Below are 23945 nucleotides of genomic sequence, written 5' to 3'. Positions count from 1 at the left end.
GATTTTTAGTCAAACTTCATCTTTGTTTCCAAATAACAATGACTTCAGTTTTTTCCTTGTTTAACTGAAGATGGTTCTGGCACATCCAACTGTTCATTTCATCAATACATTGGCAGAGGGAGTCAATGGGGCTGTAGTCATTTGGAGATAAGGCTAGGTAAATCTGGGTATCATCAGCATAGCTGTGATAGGCAGTTTGGTTCTTTCTAATTTTTAGACTCAGTGGGAGCGTATACAGGATAAACAAGAGCGGTGCAAGAAGTGACCCTTGTGGGACTCCGCATGTCATGGACGTCTACTTAGACTTATGCTCTCCTATACTCGCATAATAGCCTCTCCCTTCTAAGTATGACCTGAACCATTTGAGTACCATACCAGAAAGCCCGACCCAGTTTTCCAGTCTCTAGTAGTATGTTATGGTCGACAGTGTCAAACGCAGCACTAAGATCTAGTAGTACCAGTATTGATATTTTGCCCCAGGTATCCATTTAAGTATTTGTTCAGCTGATTTAAAGACTACGTTTTCAATAATTTTCCCTATAAAAGTAAGTTTTGATATTGGTCTTTAATTGCTCAAAATGGTGGTATCAAGATTGGCATCTGGCAAATTATATATTACAAAAAGAAATGTATATAGGACCATTAAGATTTTGTCAGTGATAAAATCTGGACCCAGTTATTTTATTGTATTTAGTTATTACAGAAATTATAAATCATTAAGCTTTTGGTTTACTGGTTAAAATAGGCTTTATTTCTTTATCAAAGTATAATTTCACTTTTTCTTTTCTTTTTTTAGGTGAAATATAACCTCCCGTTTTTACAGTTTCTATTATTGTCATTTAATAAGGGAAGCAGAGTATACATTCTGATGAGAAAAACTGGATTTACAATATGATTTTACATCAGCAAGTGTGAACAAATGCTAACATATTTTCTCACTGCATACATTACTCACTGGCATTACAAATATTTTGATAGTTATTAAGCTAGTCACCACAAGGTGGCACTCTAATGCACAAAGTCTGGCTTTGTTGCTCTAATTGAAACTGTCCATCTGTCTTATTAAACTTCAGCTGAATTTGTGAATCATATATAAAATCCTGAGCCGTATATTTGAGAAATAGACAAATTAATCAAGTCGTCATTCCATCAAACAATAAAATGCATAAATATAAAACATACATTGTCATTTTCATTGAAGCCATATATTTTTCTCCTTCATCTTCAATAATAAATATTTTTATATTGATCAGTGCTTCAGATAATAAGTCTACAATGCCTCTAATATGAGTTCTGACTCCTGTTTTTATAGATGATGATTTTAGTGCTGTTATGCATTAATATCTTCCATTCATCATGCTTTGTTGCTATAACAGCATGAAAATTCTTAAATTGTCTATGAATAGAATGACTGTGACATTGTGTTTGTGTGTGTGTTATAATTTAAAAGCTCACTTTACTTCCCCTCAACATCTCATCTGTCACTCATCTCTATTTAATTGGCTGGGAATCCACCTGCATAGTCATTCCCACTTGTCTCCTACCTGCAGGAACTTGAGAATTTGTGACTTCATCCTCACAGCTTCTTAAAGTCTTCCGTGAAATGGAGCTCACTGCACTATCTCCACTCACATTGCAATTTCAATGCAGTGTAATGTACCTTTATATTAAACCTCATCAATCCTTTTGTAAGACTCTGTCAGCGATCATGGCTCGGTGGGCCTGTCTTCGCAGCTCAGTGGCAGATGTCTTGGGTTAATTAGCTCTGTGCTGTTTTTAGTTGGGCTGTGACTCTCGCCCCACTGGAGGTTGTTTCTACTGACTCAGCGTCTGTTTGTTTGCCTGGGCTCTGTTGCTGCTGAATTAGCCTGCTTCATAAAGGTAGCTTACAGTTCAGCTCTCAACAGCGCTGTCACTATGGCCATTTTTCCAGATACTTTGAATTCAGCTCACACCGCACTCAAATGGCAAGTAGTGGCATTCAAACAGGAGGCATTAAAGGGGTAGTTCACCCAAAAATGACTTTTTGTTATTATTTTTTCATCCTCCTTGTTGCAAAATGTATGACTTCTGTGGAACATATTAAAAAATGTGTCGGTTGCTATTTTTAACGCAATTACAACAAATGGTAACTGAAGCATTTATTAAAAAAAGGGTCATAAATAAAAGTTCTCATGTATTCCAAGTCTTCTGAAGTTATTTATTCACTGATAATCAATGAGATGAACTTAATGACAAGATCATTGGTAAATGAATCATTCGACTTGTCTTATGAAGTCTTTCAGTTTTATATACTTCACTTTTTACTTTTTTTTTTTTTCTCAGCAAGGTATCATATGGCTTCAGAACACTTTGAATCTTGAATGCTTAGATCCTGTTTTATTGTAATTTTATGGAAAATAACAGCAGACACATTTCCACAGAAAAAATAAAGTCATGCAGGTTAAGTCGTGGAGTCATTAAGGTGAACAAATGATGACAGAATTTGTATTTCTAGTTGAACTCTTTCTTTAAAAATTTTTGGAAAATATGGGGGGGGGGGTTCTGCATTTACATTTTCATATATATATATATATATTTTTTTTTGCCTAGCCGGGAACTATGAAGCTGTCCAAACCAGTGGCGCTGTGGAGCCAGCAGGACGTGTGTAAATGGCTGAAGAAACACTGTCCCAATCAACACCAAGTCTATAGTGACTCCTTCAAGCAGCACGACATCACAGGTAAACACAGGTACCCTGTTAGTCATATTATGATCCTGTCTAAGGTCCTATACCCATAGTCCAACGTTTATGCATGCAATTACATTAAGACAGTCATAATTGCACTTCCATTAATTGCTACCGGCTCAGCCAAGATGATTACATTCTAATGTTTATTAGCTCAGTAGGGGTTCCTGTGTAATTGAGGATGCATGTCTGGGGAATTTATGAATGCATGTGTCTTTTTTAATGTTGTGTGACCTAACTTGTAGTGATGGATGACTGTACCGCAGTTTTTGACATTGTATTGTGTTTTAATGTGTTCCTGCTTCAAAGAAGTGTTATAGAGATTAGTTACTTGCATTGTGCAAGCATCGCCTCAAAGTCCAATATGAAAAAAATATTTTGAGGTGTTTATTCCTTCAGCCCGGAATTATATTATATTATATTTTTTAGAGATTTTTTTTTATTACACTTTATTGCTTTTTTTTATTTTTTACTTTTTTTAAAATAACAATATATAGTATAATTATATCTAATTATATAATATTATTATATACATCTTATTACATTTATATATAATCTATTCTTTTGACTACCATAAAATTGCTATTTAGATTTTTCTAAAATACAAATGTCATGGATAACTAATATTTGTAGTTGGAAATTGGGGTCAATAGTCTTTTAGTCCCAAGATTTCCTTCTTATTATAGTGGGAGATGCAGTTTACCAAAATTCAAATTTGCAGTCAAATAGTTCATGGAGTGATTTGGTCTGCTTTGTTTATAATCATGGCTTTCTTTGCAGTGCATAATCACACAGTGTGGATGAACTGAAGTCCTTTAATCAAGAGCCGTTGTCCCGTAAATGTTCAGCTTCCTAGATCTCTTGATGAAAAGCTCTTGTGGTGATTTATCACGATTTGGCCAGCTGATCTCAATTGTCATGAGTAATGCTGGTTAAAGCAATGTTCTGTCCATTCTGAATTTTTTTGGTATCACTTGAAGGATTCTGAATGCAATTTGCATTAGGGTGATGCGTGATCCAATTAGTCAGAAAATATGCAAGCTGCTCGATTTGATGATCTAGTATTAATTAACAGGAATCAGTTCATAAAAATCAGGTCTTACCAATTAGACACAATGCAATTTGCATCCATCTCTGGTCGTACCATGCAGAGCATAACACATTTCTTTAGAGTAAACAGAGATGGATCAGTGTCAAATCACAAGACAACAGTGTTAAAAACTAACTTTAAAAAGCACATTAAACCGGTGATTTCTGGTGTGGCTTTCTTCCATAACAGTGTGTGTATATGCATGTTGATGAGTTTATATATATATATATATATATATATATATATATATATATATATATATATATATATATATATATATATATATATAAATCTGAATGGTTGTGATCTCGTATGCACCTCAAATAAATTCTATACATCTGTAGTATTATCTAATATTGAACTAATGAAAACAGCAATGCAATAAAACAATAAAAACAAATATGAAATATCGTTACAGTAAACAAAAACAAAATATCTGACTTTTCGCACTTTAACTGTGCCTAAGAATGTCTTTATCCATGGTTTCTGAATTATTTTGAATTATCTTTGCTTCAGATTAAGCCATGCACCTGAATTTGACATTTAGGGATATGTTTTATTTATACTTTAATTTAACTTTTGATTTAAATGTATAATAATTTTGGCTGTGCAACCATTTTTGTGATCGTTTCAAAAGGATTAAAAAATGATGCATCCATCAGAGCTTCAAGGGATATGGATTTATACAGCGAAGCCTCTGGAACTGTTATTGATTTGTTACTGTGTCTTCTTCAGATTACATTTTAGAGTCCATTCTGTTTCTGAAATTCAGAGGATTTTGCTTCTGTCAAATCAGGTAGCCTCAAATACAGCTTTAAGAGAGCATGAAATAACTAACTATTAAGTTACATAATTACTTACTACTAAGTGTCGATTTGTTTCCGTTTGAACCAGAGCATTGTAAAATCAACCTTTCCATTGCCAACATATGACTGTTGAGATTCTCTCTCACCACTGTGACACATCTCCCAAATCACTCTGAGAGTTTGACTGGAACACAGAGATGTCATTAAAAATGCATTAAAGCATATTATGGCATAATTAGATATTAGTCCCTAATCTGCAGTAATTTCAAACACAGCGACAGCGAGTGCTTCGGTAAATGAGTTAAGCACATATTTTTGCTAGCGTAGGTATAATCGGGAGAAGGTGCACTCATTCTGTGTAATATACAGCTATAGACGGAGGATGAACCAACTCCAGGGTAAAGCTAAAAGTAGCCTAATGTTAGTTAACATTCTATTAACAACAAACATCATAAACTTGTCTTTTTAGGCAAGTACCTGATATGGGTGTCATGTAAGCTAAAAAAAATAGCTTACATGACAATAAAAACTGTAAGTTACTAATTATAACGTTTTAATTTCCAGAGTTATTCAAATAATGAATAAAGTATATACAGAAAGCGAGTGAAGAACATCATCGCTAACTTAGATTTATAGTGAGTTTGCACTCACACACACACAAAAAAAAAATATATATATATATACTGAACACTGAATCTGTCTACACTCTTTACCAGCCTTAAACACGCTCCGCCTGTGTACAGCCTAGAAAATAAGAGAGAATAACTGAACCAGAGCTGCTCTGTCAGATATCATGAAGCTCAAATAGACATCAATCCCATGGGCCACAGCACAGAAGGGTTATGAAAACACAACACTATACTGTATAACACCATAATTAATGTCTGTTATGTAACCAGCTGTTGTTAGACAGATAATGGCTAAATGGACATTAAAATGAGATCTTTTTTGCACCGTAATATATCAGTTAAAACAGCCAGGTCAGAATTATTGTAGTTTTTGTTGTTTGTTTTAAAAGCAATTTAATAACTGTGCCCTTGATTTACTGTAAAGAATATGTTTAGCTGTGGTGCGATGTCAAGGCATTAGGCAAGGCATTGTCATTATCTTAAGAATTTTATATTATGAATGAATAGTTTTTTTTGTGTGTGTGTAAATGAACAAAATAAATATGTGTATATTAATAATAAATTCTAATAAATAAAACTCTAATAAATACCAGGGTTGGGTGTTTTAGACATAAGTTAATTTAGTTGTGTGGCCTCTTCAGTCTATTATGCAGCACATTTGAAAATTCATGTGAACAAGCATAACAATCTGAATTTGGCGGTTTGACTTATGATGTGACTGTAACCCAAGTGTCCATTTTTGAAACACGTTTCACAGCAGTTCTGGAAAATGCCACTGTTCTGTCTGGTGTGGGAACTGGCAGCAACATCAGATCATACTCTAGGCCCAAATCCTCCTGTTTCATGATCATTGGTTCATTCTGTGTGGTTTTACAGGAAAGAATGGAAAGTTAGATATATCTCCTGTTGACAGGATAAATGAATCCAGCTGGGACGTTCCTAGTAAGCTGGCTCTTCTTGTGTTTCCCCATGCACTGGACAGTCAATGTCTGTGCAGGAGTTCTGGCTCGCTGCTGGGCAGATCGGTCCAGAGAATACTGGGTGTGGTGGGACATTGGGTTTATTTATTTGACTTTAAGAAGAGTTATATACTTGTGTAAAAGAGACTCCCATCAGGCAGCACACAGGTGGTCTTGGCGTAGTATATGAGCTTTTTTATGGACTATGTAGACTGCATTTCCCTTGCAGTCCCAATTAGATTTTTCTGCTGACATTTTCATAAAAGCAAATTTATATGTATTTTAGTATCATTTTTAATGTGAAAATTATATGTTGTAAAATAGGACTTAGAGAATCTGATGTTTGCTGAAATGCCTCTCTTTTTAAGATATTAATCGATCTTAAAAGATGTATAACACATGAATGCTTTGGAGTTAAAAACATATTTACGCTTAACACAAATAGCTGAAATTTATGTTTTTTACAAAACATTCCCAGCTGCCACTAAGGGTTGGATCAAAGCACCCAAAAACCACTTATCGACCTGATGTCACTTCCTTTATAAACACAATCCTGTCTGTAAACTGCATGTAATGACGTCTGCACAATGGTGACTGCAGTTGTTCCTTATCATATGCATCTTATACTTGATACTTACCTTCCACTATTTCTGAAATGCTGTTAAATGACCATCTGCGATTTTATGATGTTGAGACTGCCGATGAAAATTAACTTGGATTGAAGGTTTGCTTAATGATATCATTGAGCTGAAATACGCAGTACTCCAATCCCCTGAGACTGAATCAAACCCGTGTTACTCTCTTTCATTCGTCGGAACAGCTGTCAGACCTGGAATTTGTGTCATTAATGTGATACCAATGGATCTTGACCATTAATTTCAACCATCTGAATAGCAAACAGCTGATAATATAATATTTTTTGCTTTTATCACAAAAGGGTCGTTAAAGTTAAGCAAGGAATATGCCAATTATTTCTGAATAATCTGCTAAATCCCAATATAATGCAACCCTAGACCTCAGAATTAGAGTGCTTCAGGCGGCAGTCATGTGTATTTGGGATTCAGCACGATGTCTTCACAGAATAGCACAGCTTCAGCCTTCGGTGGTGTGGCAGTGATTTCCGCGAGCGGGATGATGAGGTATGAGCGTTTGAAATTGCAGTGTTCCACAGGGATGCAATTCAGAACCATCAGATCAATTTTTCAGTATTCTGGGGAGAAGGATGGAGAGGAAAGATCAGATTGAATTGTGGTGATGTTGGAGGATAAGAATATGATGTGGCCTGAATGAAACTACTGCAATTTTCATGTTTTGAAGTATATTGAGGGGGGGTTGGGGTGTGAGTTTATTGATGGCTACGTTAACAATTAATAATTTGGCTGCAATCGCTTGCTTTTTCCAAGCATTTTATAGGTGTTAAGTAATAAAAGAGGAAATAGTCTTGTTCTGATGGATGTAGAGGTGAGCGGTTTGCATGGCACTGTTGACTCACACAACTGATGTTTTCTGGATAGAATATAATGAGTGTCTTGATAATGCTACATATTTGCATTGGAGGTAATGGAGGCCTGAGGCAAAGCATACAGTTTTGCAAGAGGATCTTTCCCAGTGTGCAATTTTTACGTGGAAAGATGTGGCATGATATGACTGCTCATTAATAATGGTTTGTTTCTCTGGTTGTTGCATAGCTGCTGTCCCAAAGTTTTTCTCTCACACATTTTGCAGAGTAAATCAAAATTTTATGAGAGCTAAAGTTGGGGGTGGACGATATGGAAAAAATATATCACGTGTTTTTTCTTTTTTTCGAAAAATATCACCATTTTATCACAATTCTTTGTCATGTTGGTTTTACTATATTGCAAGTTGTTTGAGCATTACAGCCAAACTAATTTCCCTATTATAAAGACAAAAAAGAATGGCAGATATTTAGGCCAAAGAGGGAGAAGATAAAAAACTTTGTTCTTATTTTTTAATAACAAAGATAAAAGAATGACAGATACACATTACAACTACAAATAAAATACAGATAAAACAGTGCTTTATTTTCAGGCAGGTATATTTAGCAGGAACATCCAAGAAAGTGAATGGGCAAATATAAAAAATCATATAAACTGATTCCTAAAGCAACTGTATCAAATTTCTTTAGTCAAGAGCAGTGAGTGAATTTTCTGTGTTTTGTTGTTTTATTAACATTAAAGGAATAGTTCACCCACAAATAAAAATCATGTAATCTGTGTGTCAGTTCTGTCATAGTGTTTTTATACCACCATTTACTCACACAAAAATGGTTTTAAACCTGATTTAGTTTTTTTTCTTCTTTAGAATATAAATGCTATTTTGAGTAACGTGGAAAACCAAACAGTTGCTGGTCCACAGTGACTTCCATAGTATATTTTTGCTACTATCAAATTCAATGTGGACCAGCAACTGTTTGGTTACCCATATTCTTTAAAATATCGTCTTTTTTGTTCAGCACAAGAAAGAAATTAATACAAGTTTGGGACAATGTAACAGTGAGTAAATAATGACAGAAATTGAGTTTTAGTGTGATCTATAACCGTAATGACAGTAGGCTACATGTTTAATGTGCCTACTGTCCCTTTAAGATATGCATGCATCTAATATACATGCACGTATACGTTTTTCTCTCAGCGGTTTACTTTCATTTTAGACATAACCAACTGAGTCTAGATATAAACCTTGTGTGTTTTTACAGTATTAGCTCAAGTGTATGAGGCGCTCAGAAAAAGCACAGGTCAGACCAGGTGCAAATGGAACATTTAAAAGGACATGCAAATAATGAGAGCGTAACTCTACCACTGAGTTAACACTGCTGTGATTGCATGTGCCATTGTACAGTATATGATGGAGGCGCCGGAACTGCAGCTGACAGAATGTGCGCTGTAGCATGATACTACAACATTTCTTCAAAAGCAGATCGTGGAGACATTTTTATCGTCCACGATCAAAAAAAAAAAAAATATATATATATCATATATCGCACACCCCTAGCTAAAGTGAAATCTTTGCACCACAAGAGCCACCAAATGGAATTGCAACGATTATCATCAAACAGGTTTCTAGAAAAAAAAAAACTGCTCTGTCTGCTATTGGTCTAACAAGCACAGTCCCCACCCCCAAACTCATACCATTGGTTAAGCCACTGTTGCTATGTCAGTCTAGGCTGGATTCTCAAACCAAAAAAAAAAAAAAAAAAAATGTTTTGATAGCACATCAGCACCTACAGTTGACTTTTTTATGGCTGTCTTTTCATATTAAGCTGGGATATAAGAATGTATTTTACATTTAAGCTCTTAAAGCTCTTTTTCTCCTTGAAGTCATCTAGTAGAAATTATGTTCACAATCAAGTGTGGGGTTATTGCCATCACAAATGAACATCGCTAGGCATCTGTGTCTTTCTCACGCTCTCTCCCCTTATATTCTATTCATCCCTGTAACTCTTACTAACTGCCCACTTTTGATTAAATGCCAAATGCCATTGTCCTCTTACTGTATCTAGTGATCAATATGGGCTCAGAAACGGGACAGTCCAAATAATGATTCAATCCCCTTCAAGTGATTTGGACTTAAGTTGTCCTAGGGATGTCATAGGAACATTAGGAACACTGAAGATAAGCTGTTGCAGGACTAGACCTCAAATTCCCTATTCTCCTCTTGTACTTTAAGCTTATATTTCTGTATGTAACTATATAGTGGATGAATGGAAATGTCATGTGTCTGAAACAGATGAATATAAAACTTGCATGAAACATGTAATTTTATGTGAATTTTACTGAAAATGTTAATCCTTATCTGGACCAAACCACCTGTTTTACTTACTAGTTTACTAGTGCTTTCACAGATTCAAGCGGTAGCATTTGAAATTAATATATCTTTAATATTATTCATTAATTAATATACCTTAATATATATCTTCTCATAGACGGATCCATTGACAAAAGCTGCTTTCAAATGCTTCCATGTGTATTTGTGTAAGCTCTCTGTGAAAGCTATGAGTGATGATCATTGTAACCAATTACAGACATACAGTTGTGGCCAAAAATATTGGCACCCTTGTTAAATATGATCAAATAAGGCTGTTAAAATTCATCTGCATAGTTAATCCTTTTGATCTTTTATTTAAAAAATGCAAATGTATCCTTTCATTGGATAATAAATTATCATTTAAAATGGGGGGAAATATCATTATGAAATGTTTTTCTCTAATACTCAACAGAAAGAATGAGAGTATGAAAGTTCCTCTTGGGACTCATGAATGCAGTTAAATTATGTGAAGTATGCTACAGCATCGCCGGAGTAGTTTCCTTCACCAGTCCGAGCAGCCTCAGTGATTCTCAAGTACAGTCCTGCTTGTTCACCATGAGAAAGTTTTGTCTGAGAAATTGAGGTTAATTTCCATCTTTATAGGCCCCAGAGCCACCCCATCCCCCTTCTCTCTCTTTCTGTCTGTCGCCCCTCCTGGTTGTTGGAGCAGTAATTAGCCAGGCTTTTGGTTCACATGTAAAAGGGACAGGTCCCCAGAGTGACAGTGGAGGGAGAGAGAGCTTTAAGCTAGTCCATTCATCAGGACTGAAGATGAGTGTGCCAGTCCAGCAACCACATGGAAAAAGAGTGAATTTATCTGCCCTGATGTCTCACATATGTGGAATGCAGCTACTATAATATAATGACATGTTTGTGATTCAAATGTTGCTTGCCGTTCATTTAATCAGAATACACTATTACTTTTGAATAACTGCTGACAGCTTCATGCTAACATGCTTAACTTTGACCTTTTGGTTTTATATGCGTGTATCTTTTAGGCACTGGTTTGAGCCCACAGCCTTTGTTTAACGGTTATTGTAGAAGCTAGCAGTAACAACAGGATTCAGGAAAAACCAAGTGTGGAGCATGATTTCTGACTGATCAGTATGCTGAAATCCAAGATGCTGTTAATTTAAAGAAAAAAAAAAAGCCTTTCTTTGTCAGTTGCACTAACATTAGTAACCAATGAACGTGAGAAAAGAAAACTGCAGTATCTTAGCTGCTACTGGAAGTAGTGGGAAGAGACTTTAATGATCATTAAAACATGAAAAGGCCATTTTCACCACTCAATGGCTAACAAACACATGATGTACTGTGCATTTATATAGCATATAGCATACATATAATTTCTCGTTAATATTATTATTATTTAATATTCCAGTACAAATAGTAAAAACATTGAATTACATTCTACAGGTGCAAGTACAGTAGATGTTTTGTTCAGTGTTTTGTTTTGTCCTTTATTTCAACTTTTTTGCAGTATTATGACTTAATCAGATTTATATATATATATATATATATATATATATATATATATATATATATATATATATATAAAACTGAATATTGCTATAAAAGGACAAAGACAAACAAAGAAATGTATTATGACCACTGGGCAGCCTGTGGTCATAATACATTTCTTTGTTTATCTTTGTCCTTTTAGCAATATTCAGTTTTTGCATTTTGCTAATTGTTTTGTTTGGCTAGCTTTCATTTGGATTTTTGGGAAAAGTAAAAAAAAAAAACTATTAGAAGATATTTCTTTTTGGAATCCTTTTTATATTAACATTTATGCATTAAGCAGACACTTTTATCCGAAGCGACTTACAGTGCGCATTCAGAATATGTATTTTATTTTTATCAGTATGTGTGTTCCCTGGGAATAGAACCCATGACCTTTAACATTGCTAACACAATGCATTACCACTGAGCCACAGGAACATATCTTTAAGTGAAGCGCTATGTATTATAAAGTAAGTGTCAAAAGATGGCCTACATATCTTGTGTATATAACAGACAATAATTTATGCTTTTTTGTTTTCTACCAGACTACATTCTTTGGCATCTTTATCTTGCTGAGACAGCTGTTACCCAGTGACCCGTTCTTTCTGCTAAGTATCATCTAAGGAACATCTCAAATGTTTTTGTTGGACAGTTATTTGTTTAGAATGGCACCTTTCCCATTTCTTCTCATGCACTCACATTTGTAACTTTTTTCCCATCTGTATACATATTCTTCTCTTCTTTTCTTTCTTTCCTGTTTTCACACTCTCCTCTCTTTTCTTCAGTTTTTTTAAGCAGGCTTTGACTCATCATCTCAGTGAAACAATTATGGCAGTGATTCAGAGAGAAGGCACGCTAAATTTCTGTTCCTCATTGAAGCTTTTCAGCCAAATGCTGCCAAATGAAGGGGTAGTTTGGCACTTTACCAACGTACTAAAATACCTTACCCTGATCACCTCAACCTACACGCCTCACACATACTCCAATTTTCTGCTTCTAATGTCCCATGACTAAAGAGGTCCCATCTGTGCTCATAGCGCCTCAGTGTGTTCTATTTAGAAATATAGATGGCATCAAAGTGTAAAGTTTGTGTCAGGGCCGTGAACAGACCTTTTGAGGGGCATGTGCTGAAACTGAAAAAGGGCAACCCCCTCCCTTTTTTTATATCAATTATAGAGTTGGGTCCGAGTCCACCTTTGTCGAGTACGAGTCAAGACCAAGTCCACAAACATCGAGTCCAAGTCCGAGTCCAAAAGGGGCCGAGTTGGACTCAAGTCCGAGTTCTTAAAGGCCGAGTCCGAGTCGAGTCCGCCCGAGTCCAGAAAGTAATTAAATTAAAAAAGAATACCAAATTGGTATTGTACATTTTTACATTCTATTAATATTTTAACCTTTCAACCCATTAAACCAATGGCAATATAAAAATGTAATAAAAAAATACCACTGTTACATCTAGTCATTGCCATTGAACATTTTTATTTTATGTCAACAGAACTAGTTTCCTATCAAAAAAGGTTTCAAAGGTTTTATTGTATTACAAGTGCATGAAAATACAAATGAACCTGTTTTATTATTGTATCACACTATATTGTCCTCCAGTTAAAGCTGACATTTCAATTATTTAATGCCTCTCCCCCACATTCGACAGAGGTAAAGTGCAGCCAATGAGGAGATCCTTAATGATGTCATTATGAATTTCTTGTTGTCTTGGAGAACTTGCATCATAAAGTTGCATTGCTTGTTTGGTCAGTTCTGAGCTGTGCAGCATCTGTTGGTTGCTGCTGCTGTCTTTGGTACTCGGTTGCATCGGTTTTCGGATCAGCAGTACACTGAACCGAAAACCGTTTCTTTCGGACGCGTCCGATTTGAGAACCGATGAACTGATGATACTGCGCATGCGTGTAATTTTTCAAGTATTTTGTTAAACATCGGAAAGTGTGATAAAATAACTATATATATATATATATATATATATATATATATATATATATATATATATATATATATATATATATATATATATATAGTTTTTTTTTTTTTTTTTTTTTTTTTTTTTTTAAGATACATGTTTCTAATCTGTATATTGTAGATTATGTATGGGCCAAAGGGTTTTCAGGGAAGTTGGACAATAATTAAGACTCTAAAGACTCCATGTTTAATATGAATAAGGGATGAGTTATGAAATATCTGTACTGTATTTTTAGTTAATGATGACAGATTCACAAACTGAGTTTGTAGTAAACCGAACATGAACACGAGTAGAGCAGCTGATGATTCTGAACTGCAGCATGTGCCGGTTTTAAGCGATTCTCGTTTTTGAGTCAAGAACCGGTTGTATCGGTTTTCGGATCATCAGTAAACTGAACCGAAAACCGTTTCTTTCGGATGCATCCGACTCGAGAACCGAGGAGTTGATACTGCGCATTCGTGTTTCAGCATGAAGCCGACTGACTCACAGCGCGTCTGAACTGATCTGATTATTTTGGTGATTGATTCTGAACTGATTCTGTGCTAATGTTATGAGTGCGGGTAAACCGAGGGCTTGAATGAAGGGCAATCTGACGAAACGTAAGTTCATTAAATAACAAATACATCGCAATGGATTATGTATAGTAAGTGGATCATGTTTTCTGCGCTGATGACACCTAATTTACTTTATATCTTCAAGACTTAAATCCTCGTATGCACATTATTGCTGTTACTGTATTTGGGTGTGTTGTTGAAAAACTTAATTGTAAACTTTTCATGATTATGAGGTTTTTAATTGACTGAAATTATGATTATAGTGACTTTATATTTGAATGTTTGATAGACTTGACGCCATAACGTCATCGCCAATGACGTCATCGCCAATGGCAGTCATTACGTTGAGCGTAAAAGAACCGGTGAACTGTTTTTTTCAAACGGTTTATTGAATCAAACCGTCCGAAAGAACCGGTTCGCGGAAAAGAATCGAGCTTCCCATCACTTATCCACATTGATATCCAGTGAGTGGTGCATGTGTTTCGTCCGCAAGCATGAGATGATATGCTACTGCTGCCTGCCGGTGTGGTGCAGTAAAATGACAGAAGGGGAGACATTCATTAATTTATCATCTCAATTTTATGCTGGTTTTATTGTTACACATGACGCGGACTCGACTGTACTCAGAATATTTTCCGAAAAATGTTCAAGTCCGTGTCAAGTCCGAGTACAAATTCACCCGAGTGCGTGACAAGTCCGAGTTCATTCAAAATTGGACTCGAGTCCGAGTCCAAGTTCGAGTACCCCAACTCTAATCAATTATATATATTCTCTTTTTTAGCTATTCTGTTTGGTTTTATAAGCTAATTTGTATTATTTGGTTAAAGCTGCAGTAGGGAACTTTTGACACTCTAGCGGTTAATAAACAGAACTGCTTGCATCTTGTGGAAGAACATTGTAGCCGGAGCTACTTCTCTCTGTTTAGGTCTATGAAGAATAACGAAGGTACTGAGTTACTCCGCCGCGTTACCCCCGAAGCAATCTAAAATAGTCTGAATATAAACACTTATTATAGGTGTACCCTAGTGATTCAGGACAAGCTAAAAACACGGTTTGGAAAATGGATTCATGGTGTACTCGCTTATTATGTTCATTTTTCTACATTTTGAACACAAACAAAGTTAAGGACCGCAGCTCTGATTGGTTGTTTTTTACCAGGAGCGCATGGCTGTCTGCAAATGGCAATAGGACCACTGGGAGGAGCCAGAGGAGCTTGATTTTTTTTCACAGATGATCTGTCTCATATTCTACTGTCAGGACAATAATGACAGGTTTAATAAATATGTAAAAAATATTTTTTTACAAAAGTTCCCTACAGCACCTTTAACATGATTATGAATGACATTGAGAAGAGGGGAAGGTGAGCAATGAGTATTTTTGACAAACTTTTTTTAAATATAATTTAAGTAATTATGTCCAACTCAATTCCAGATTATAAGAAACTATAGTCATACCGTTACTATAACATATCCAACATGTATCCCCCTACCTGGCAAAAATTTGACACTGTGGTGGAGCAGGGATGTTGGTCTCTTGAAGGTCTCTTATTCACTACACTTTCCCTAAAATAAGCCAGCAATGAATAAATAAATAAAAATAGTGTAAAAAGTACAGTTGCAGTGAAAAGCATTTCTGAAGGATCACGTGACACTGAAGAGTACTGAACTGGAGTAATGATGCTGAAAATTCAGCTTTGATTTACATTTTAAAATATATTCAAATAGAAAACAGTTATTTAAAATTGTACAAATATTACACAATATCACTGTTTTTGCTGTATTTTGGATCAAATAAATGAAGACTTGGAATGAATCATGAATTACATTCTGCATGATAAAATATAAAGATTTTACAGTGATGTTCTGTAATTTCTTTTTTAGTTACTACTACATTACTGTAGTAAAACCATGTTTTACTACATTTTATACATGTGAGGACGAGCGGAGAGTATACCATAACATGATTAGCCTAAATGTTAATAAATTAAGTGTATCAGCAATCATAAATCAAAGAAGAAATTTCTTAGGAATATATGTTATCTAGGTGACGAGGATCACTCGTCACTTTGTGTAAGTTCCAGTACAAAACAGCGCGGGGGCGCACCTGTTATGATTTTGCGATGGTAAAAACAAATTATATGTTGTTGTATTACTTATCAATATATAGTTTTTGACCAGCGAATGTGTGCAAATGTGAATTTTTTGTTGTTGTCCGTCATTAAAACGGCGACGGCGCCTGCCGCTGCCGGCATCACATTACATTTTCATCTAACAGTTACAGGTTACAAACTCGATTTTGTAGCTATATAGACGGAGCGCTCAGTTTTTTCTGTGGTAAAATCCATTTGGCCAAAATCGCATTTTATAAAAGATGAAATGCTACTATATGCACAGGCTATTTAAGTGTTGGCTATGACTAGATGGCAAATGCTAGCCCTCTCTCTCAGGCAACGTCCCACATGTCCCAGTCAGTGAGTCGGTCAGACATCAAATAAATTAAATATGAGCCTTTATAGACATAGTGTTTTGTAGTACTTATTCAGACAACAAGATATTTATTTACCCTTCGCAAAACTTTGTTCAGCTCAGCTGTTGTCTACTGTGCGGCTGCTGTTGAACTTCAGTTGATTCAATGAATGGGGCGGAGTTATCAGCTTACTGACAGCTTGAGGATTGAATAAGATTTACACAAGCTCGTTTTAAGAACTTTCATTTGCTAAATATTTGTAAAACAGACAGACGTAAAGGGTGACCAATAGCATTGATAAAAAAAAAAAAAAAATTATATATATATATATATATATATATATATATATATATATATATATATATATATATATATATATATACACACACATACTGAGCCCTACCTGTGCACGTGCCTGGTTTTGTGTTGATCAGACATGAAAAAACATATATTACTTTGTGGTAGGTTGCCCTATAAAATAATGTTTTCTCTAAAGAAATTTTCATGTACATTTGTTTTTAACTTTAAAAGAATCTTGTATCTGACTTTTTGCCCCCAAAAAATTATATGAACTACAATATGCAATATGGAGAGCCCAATGGCCCAGGACCAATGTAAATTTGAAGTTAGTTACTGTGTTGAGTCTCATGTTTGATGATCAAGTATATTTGTTTTATGCCCTGCAGATTTAAACATTTGTCTTTTTGTAATGTGTTGAATATTGTTGTTGCTAATTATACAGATTTAAATGTCACCATTGTAACAATAATAATAATAATTAATATTATTATTATATAAAGAGGCAGTTTTGCTGAGTGCTTTGTGATCAACATCATTTAGAATACTTAACATATTTAAATTTCTGCATATTTTAAGCATGAAGCTCACTGCATATATTATTTTATTATATAAACAGATGTTTTTTGGGTTTTTTTGCCTTTTCAATTATTGTAATTTTACTGATATTTTACAGGTCGTTTACTGATCAATAGTGGTATTTTTTTTTTTTTTCATGTGTTCCCCTTTGTCCTTTTAATTTAAAGTTTTTTTTATTACCTTATGAAATGCTCTCCAGTGGATAAGGATCAGCTAAATTTTTTGTTTGGCTAGCTTTCAGTGGATTATTATTATTTTTTTGTTCAGCATAGCTTTCCCTTTCACTGGAGACACTCTGTGATTTAAAAACATGACCATTAAGAGAAAAAGCGAGTGACACGAGCAGAGCATCCACAATCATAATGCAGCATAATCACTGGAAATTGTACTATATTCCATCTGAATACCGCCCTTTTCATAGATAATGACACCATGTTTGTGTCTCTTCCATGAAAAACAACCAAATTAACAATTTTCATTGTAGTGTAAATGCACTAGTAGCCTTTCTGCTTCACTACCTAAGGCATCGTGTGAGATGGCACAGTGGCTTTAACTTTGTGCACAAATGGTAGTGGTTAACTGGGGCATTGACAGGCACTATTACAACTTTTAGCAGCACATATATGTGGAGAATATTTGTGGGGTGATGATTAAAAATGACAGTGAACTTTATCTGACCTTGATCATATTTCTAGCTGGAGGAAAATGTATTCACTTTAGCTTATTGTAATGTAGGTCATTACAATACTCTGTACATTTTTACACAAGGCCTTATAATAGCCCCTTATAAATGTTCAGATTTATATGGTTTTATTCATAAATGTGAAATTTGGAAAAATAAAATAAAAATTATTTGTAAAGCCTAGCCTGGTTTCATGTTCATTTGTTTGTGTGTGTGTGTGTGTGTGCAGGACGAGCTCTGATGAGGCTCACTGACAGGAAGTTGGAGCGTATGGGCATCATGCAGGAGAGTCAGAGACAGTACATACTACAGCAGGTCCTCCAGCTCCGCGTCAGAGAAGAGGTCCGTACTCTGCAGCTGCTCACGCAAGGTACATACTGTACACACGTACATGTAGAGCTATGCTTGAAATGAAAGTCCTCCATAGCCTTCTAATGTTTTAAAATTAAACTAGGCTTTCTTTACCTTAACCCTGCCTGATTTATGAAACTTTTTTTTTTTTTTTACTCTAACTGCCAAGAAAGTGTAGTTAAGCAAATGTAGTAATACTCTCTTACCTGTCTTGACCTTGTTGAGGGTCTCCACACTCATTGCAGAATTGCAATTCAAAGAAATTCATGTAAGAAATTAGTCATTCCACAGATTTTAAATAGGGTTTAAGTCTGGGCTCTGACTAGGCCATGCAAGGACATTCACCTTTTTCTTCTTCAACCACTTGTGGTCCGTTTTGCTGGTTGATTTGGATCATTGTCATGTTGGAAGGTAAACCTTCCACTTCTTAATTAATTGACTTTATTGTGCTTCTAGGAATTGATAAAGCCTTTGAAATATTCTTTGTACCTTCTATGATGGTTTTAAGTATAAATAGTGTGAGTAGTGTGTTCACACTGAAAATTCCAAAAAGAAAAAGTGCACTTTATATAACTGAAGTCTGGAATGTTTGACAATTCATGCATTCAACTGTCACAGCTTTAATTATGTAGCATAATTATGTTTATGAATGACAAAATAACCTTAAATAATTCATACACTGCATGGTTGAGTACAAAGGGAGTATGAGTGCATAGTGTATGGTGCGTCATTTGGGACGCAGCTTCTGTCTTCATTTCAGGCTGCAAAGCAACAAAATGTAATTATTTTAAAGGGGTCGATTCTTTTCTATACCCACTGTATATTATGTCACACTTAACACTTCTTTAGTAAGATTTTTCTGTGTGTGAAAATGCTGCAGGCAGTGGCGAATCGCAAATCTGTGAATGAATGTTTCGAACTGAAGTAAACTTCAACAGATTTCCCATGTGCAAGGAGTAGGGAGCAATGAACACTGCATAGGGACCATCATGACGACTGGAATAGAGAACCACTAAGATAGAGGATGCATGTATAGATTGATAAATAAATGTATAGATGCATATCTGGATAGATTGATAGAAATATATGTTAGAGGTTATTGCTAATTGAAATTAATGTAATCATAACAGATTCTTTACACATTCAAGTAGATTTTAGCTGTAAAATAACTGCTGGTATGCCTTGCATATCTGCGTGTGTACACAAAACTCAATCAAGTTCATTAGGATTCAAAACTGTTGACCTCTGTTTACTGTATAAGCATTCCTTAAAGAGAGAGTTAGTGATTGAAAAGGAGAGAAAGAGAGGTATTATTTGGTAAAGGTCTCAGTTGTTGCTGCTTTTTTTTTTTTGTCTTTCTGATATAGAAAGCTAAGTTAAACAATGACATGCCTGGGAACGGAGAGCACAGATGCTGTCTAAATAAGCTAGAGTTTGCAAAAGCCCAGTGAAGGACAATATTTTAAGGGGACTAAAGAGGAGCTGCTGTGCCTAACAAAGTAAATCTAGGCTGAGCGTTAGCTTTGTTGTCCGAAGGAAAAGGAAAATTTGTAGCTTTGTTCCAGGTTCAATACAGTAAATACTAATCTCAGTTGAGCATCTGTTACATGTTGTCAATTACCCTGAAAATTATGAAAGTACATTATGTGGAATACATTTTCTCTGCAATACAAGGCAAACATGCTAATCTTTATAGTAAATGAAGCAAGAAAGGTTTCCAGTAGAATCCTAGATGAAATTTCAGAGCTCCTCACGAGTGCACCTGGTAACTCGTGTAGGCCACTTAGATACACACACAGTCTGACATTAGCTGCTATCTGCAGTGACTAACAGCTCTTGTTGTGCTCTGGCAGTCGAGTATCATGCAGACAGACAGTAATTAACCTTTAGGGCTCATTGGACCATGCAGGGAAAATAATTAGATTCTGGCTCCTGTGAATGCCAGAGGGATGGCTGGACCACGAAGGCCTTATCAGTTACAGTGAACCGGACAGTAACAGCCAGTGTTTTCTACTTCACATAACTACTGTATCCACCAGGCGGAAGTCACTGATTGGATTTCATGTCATGCTATTTCATGCTATTTTTAGTGGGGATTGCCGCAGCTCATGGATTTTATATTGCCATTCAAACAATGCAATATATTACGGTAATGACAAAAAGTCTAAAGTCATATGTTTGAGTTATGTTTCACTTCCCTCAATAACTGTTATCCTAATACTTTAAAATATTTTTAAAAAAATCAATAAAATGATATGGCTTAGTGCGATTGTCAAATTGTGTAAGCTTCATTTTAATTAAATATAAGCTTTACTGGTTTCAGAGTGAAGCACAACATTTAGATATTTTATTCATGATGCAGTGTTTCAGCATCAGATAATGTTCGGTTCATTTACAGTGAATCAAGCCTTTAAATATTCCGATATACATAAATGTTAGTATTGTAATAAATGTGTAAAATTAAAGGATCTATTCCTTATTTATTATTTTATGATTTTTATCACTTATTTTAGTATTTATTTTTCATGATAATAATAATTATAATACTTATATTAAATAATAATAGTTATTTTTGTAAATAATAAGATGGTTCTTGAAAAAAAGAATTTTTTTCACAAATCTGATGCACTCCTATATATATATACATTTGTGTGTGTCAGTTTTTTTTGTTGCTATTATTAAATGGGATTAACTTAAAACTCTGCAGACCCGGTACCGGGTCCGAAAATAGCATGCCAGATGTTTGTGTCTCATTTGCATATCCATCCTTATATGGCATTTGCCCAAAAATGGGTTCATTTGAAAGCTTAGAGTGTTTTCTTTACAAAGAATACCATTAATTGGGGTTTTATGATACATAAAGTAGTCAAATTAAGCTAAGAAATATATTCCCCCCCCCCATAAATTTCCATCTAACGATTGCGAATACGTTTTCGTAAGAATGTGTATTTAAAATATTTTTCACAAAACAGTCAAGTCATATATCACAAGAAAGCTCTCATTCTCAGGAATCTGATGATGTAGATCATTTTATTGTGTGACAATCACAGATCGAATGATCTTCAACAGAATCGCAATGTAAAATTTCTCACCTTATTATTTATACATTTTGCACCGCTTCAGTCAGCCGCAAACAGCCACGCATACCTATATACTCGATATATTCTTTTAGATTAGAATCTCTTCTTTCAAACAAGACCATTTTTACGTTTCTGCGTGCTTCCATTGCTGAGATATAAAGCGTTTTGTACAAGTGCGCAAAAGAGCTCCAAAGGCTGTATGGTTGACAGATCTTCAACTCATATTGATAGGGTGTAAAAGCCTTTCTTCTGCTATAGACATCTGACCTCTTGTGAAGCGCTATTTGTCCTAATTGCTGCCATTCACAAGTCGTTCCCTCCAATCGAAGGTGTGATTCAGCACCGCGGGGGTGCTGGAACTGGACAGCGACTGCCCACTCCTTTCCGCTCGTGGAGACGCAATGATCTCTGGGAAACTGAGTTTTTTGCTGCTTCTAAACAAAGGCCACGCGAAGCGAAACTACAAATGGCCGAATCTCCGGATTTATAATGCATAATATTCATAAAACAAGTTATGGGTGGCCAACTTCGCCGTGGAGAGGTCAGGACGCGCATCTGGTAAGCCTATACGCGTGCTACTCGCTTTCATACATTTGATTCTTTATTCTGAGGCTTGGAAGCTTCGCTAGCAATAAGCTAATATGTTTATTTTCATAACTGTGCAGTGTTCGACCGCATCTCAGTGAATGTACAGTAATCCGTACAGTACTGGGGGAATAAACATAAATTAGTTTGTTGACGCTCCGAAGTTCGCGCAAAGCTTCGGGGAGCTTGTTTACGCTGTGTTAGAACCGAAACCAACATACACGCTGATAAAAAATCAAAATATGAAATATGAAAGAGACAGGCGAGGTCTCCCAATCTCTACACGATGCAGAATAGACATAAATGAAACGATATGAAGCTGGAGATTGTGGATTCTATTTTAGATTGTGATAGACCAGATATTTTTTTATAATTTTATGCATGTTGCTTATTGTTGTAATTTGACTTATTCTCTTTCAAAGACTGTTCAGAAAAACCCACACACAATAAAAAGCACATTGTATTGAGATGGTTCATCATATGGTTGAAACAACAAAAATAATACTATTTGTCACAAACAGCAGCTTTTTATGTAACTTCTGAGTGTTTTCTGTAAAATAATATACAGAAGATCACATTATTCCATACTGCAAGTGTGGCAAAAGATGACTTCATACTTATTTAGACAAAAATTTTATACAAAAATGGTATTATATCCTTCCTTCAGTTGGAATAGAATAACTTTTGCATAGATTAGGATAAGGAAAGAATTTTCTGTTTTCCTCTAATAGCTGACAAGTGGAACAAGCACAAGAATTGGTCTGAAGTTGCCAGCCCTTCAATGCCTGAGTTATACCATTTCAAACTTCAGTTTACACAAAATAAAATAAAAAGCGCCCTTGTTTTTGTTCCCCTTATTTATTGAGTAAACACACGACAGCATATATGTCATTTTTATCAATTCAACAGTGTTTTATGTAATTTCAAAGGGTTTCCTTGAAATTATACCAACTTTCTGAGCTACACTGTGAGCATTAGTATAGGCAGGCATTCAAAAATAGGGAGGAAAATGAAAACGGAAATCCCCCAAAATAGCATTTGTGCTTAAGAGGTTAGACATGTTGCAATTTTTTTTTTTTTTTTTATTAATGGGATTAAGACATGTTGCATTTTTTTTATTATTTTTTTTTTTTACTTTTCACTTTTCAAAAAGGGGCTCATCTTTTGTCACTGCTCAATGTGTCCAGAACATACGTGGCTCAGACAGATGTAAGCTCTCCCACATGATAGATTCAGTTGAAACCCGAATCATTTGGTGTAAGCATTAAGTTATTTAGGTGTTTCCATTAGCATTTGGCTGGATGTGTATGATATTGAAACTGTATGAGTTTGTTGCCATATACCCATAAGGCACACAGTGGTCTCATACATGTGGACATGACTAAACGTGTGTGAGTTTTTCTCTCTGTAGGACATCTACAGTATCTGCTGATGTTAAACGGTTTCTCTTCTCTCCCTGAGTGACGATAAAAACTTATTTTGCCATCTGTGACGGTACCAGAACCCAAATCAATATGAAATCATCAATACAAAATTAAACCCACCCGTAGATACCAAACAAGCACAACAGATGGCTCACAAAGCATTTGTTTATGGGCCATTGAGAACTAATGAGAACTGCTGTGCTCTAATCATTCTGTCATAATTACTTCTCATTAGTGTTTACACATTGCTTTTAAATCTGTATCCATGGCTACATCAAATATTCACTTCTGTAGCGAAAAAAAAACATCTACACTGTTGTGATAAAATAGATGTTGTCAATGTTCGCTAAGTTATGAATCAGGCAGACCAGAAAGGAAAGAGTGACTGAGCCAAGTTTAACAAGTTTGATCAATTTTT

At 35.2% G+C, this 23945-nt stretch overlaps 1 protein-coding gene across 2 annotated transcripts in view; it reads left to right on the top strand.

Annotated features, from left to right (window-relative positions):
* The window catches only part of LOC113062296 (sterile alpha motif domain-containing protein 12), an 88559-nt gene that overhangs the window by 19126 nt on the left and 45488 nt on the right, over positions 1-23945 (top strand). For both annotated transcript variants that reach the window (XM_026232046.1, XM_026232045.1), the window contains exons 3-4: positions 2593-2722; positions 18317-18457. In XM_026232046.1, coding sequence (XP_026087831.1) covers positions 2593-2722; positions 18317-18457 — 271 coding nt within the window. The remainder of the gene's footprint in view (positions 1-2592; positions 2723-18316; positions 18458-23945) is intronic.

Source organism: Carassius auratus, chromosome 44 (genome assembly GCF_003368295.1).
Source record: "Carassius auratus strain Wakin chromosome 44, ASM336829v1, whole genome shotgun sequence".
NCBI lineage: Eukaryota > Metazoa > Chordata > Actinopteri > Cypriniformes > Cyprinidae > Carassius > Carassius auratus.
Note: the sequence above shows the minus strand (reverse complement) of the source record. Positions and strands in the feature narration are given on the sequence as shown.